Source organism: Gekko japonicus, unplaced genomic scaffold, assembly GCF_001447785.1.
Source record: "Gekko japonicus isolate JY-2015 unplaced genomic scaffold, Gekko_japonicus_V1.1 scaffold30771, whole genome shotgun sequence".
NCBI classification, from domain to species: Eukaryota; Metazoa; Chordata; class Lepidosauria; order Squamata; family Gekkonidae; genus Gekko; species Gekko japonicus.
The window spans coordinates 1-1,129 of NW_015187817.1; the positions used below are offsets into that span (position 1 = coordinate 1).

General features: G+C 58.1%; 1 protein-coding gene across 1 annotated transcript; it reads right to left on the minus strand.

Moving 5' to 3' along the window:
* Nucleotides 1-6: 6 nt before the first annotated feature.
* LOC107124976 (olfactory receptor 51E2-like) lies at nucleotides 7-545 on the minus strand (the record flags this gene model as incomplete). The annotated part of the gene is made up of 1 exon (XM_015428455.1): nucleotides 7-545. A coding segment is annotated over exon 1 (539 nt), but the record flags the coding sequence as incomplete, so codon positions are not given.
* Between the last annotated feature and the right edge of the window lie 584 nt (nucleotides 546-1,129).

Consider the following 1,129-nt stretch of genomic DNA (forward strand, 5'->3'; position numbering starts at 1 on the left):
ATGTGCTCGCAGTAGGAGTGGGCGATGACGTTGGAGCCGCAAAAGGGTAGGCGGCTCACCAGGCAGGTCAAAGGGGTCATGAAGCCAATGCCCCTCATGAAGGCCGCCCAGCCGATCTTGGCAATGACGGAGCTGGTGAGGATGGCCGTGTAGCGCAGGGGGGCGCAGATGGCCACGTAGCGGTCAAAGGCCATGGCGAGCAGGACCCCTGACTCCACCGCCGAGAAGCCATGGATGAAAAACATCTGGGCGACGCACGCTTTGATGCCAATGGTGTGCGAGTGGAACCAGAAGATACCAAGCATCTTGGGCACGGTGGAAGTGCAGAGCACCAGGTCGATCGTGGCCAGCATGCAGAGGAAGTGGTACATGGGCAGGTGCAGGGTGGGCTCCCTCTTGACCACGCAGAGGACGGTGACGTTCCCCAGAAGGGCTATGACGTACATGGAGCAGAAGGGGAAGGCGATCCAGAAGTGGGCGGCCTCCAGCCCTGGAATCCCCATTAGGATGAACGTGGTCGGGTTGGAGCAGTTGCAGTGCAGCATCGTTGTAGGGGCCTGGATTCTGGAACCGTTTCATCGCCTGCAAGTCAAACAACAGGGACAGTTAAGAACATAAGCAGAGCCCTGCTGGATCGGACCAGTGAGGGTCCATCTAGTCCGACATCCTGTCTCACCAGTTCCTCTAGAGGGCCAACAAACTGAGCACAGAGGCCAAGGCCTTCCCCTGAGAAGAGCATCAGAAGAGCCCTGCTGGGTCAGACCAGGGAGGGTCCATCCAGTCCAGCCTCCCGTCTCACACAACGGCCTCAACCAGTTCCTCTGGAGGGCCAACAACAGGCCGAGGCCACCCCCTGCTAAGAACATAAGGAGAGCCCTGCAGGATCAGATCAGTGGTCCATCTAGTCCAGCCTCCTGTCTCACACAGTGGCTATCCAGTTCCTCTGGAGGGCCAACAGCAGGGCAGAGAGGCCGAGGCCTTCCGTTGAGGTTGCATCCTAGCTCTGGGTTTAGTGCCTCTGAACCTCCCCAGGTTCCCCAAATTCACCATGGCTAGTAGCCACTGGTAGACTTATCCTCCGTGTATCTATCTAATCCTCTTTGAAAGCTGTTTGTGCCTGTGGCCATCA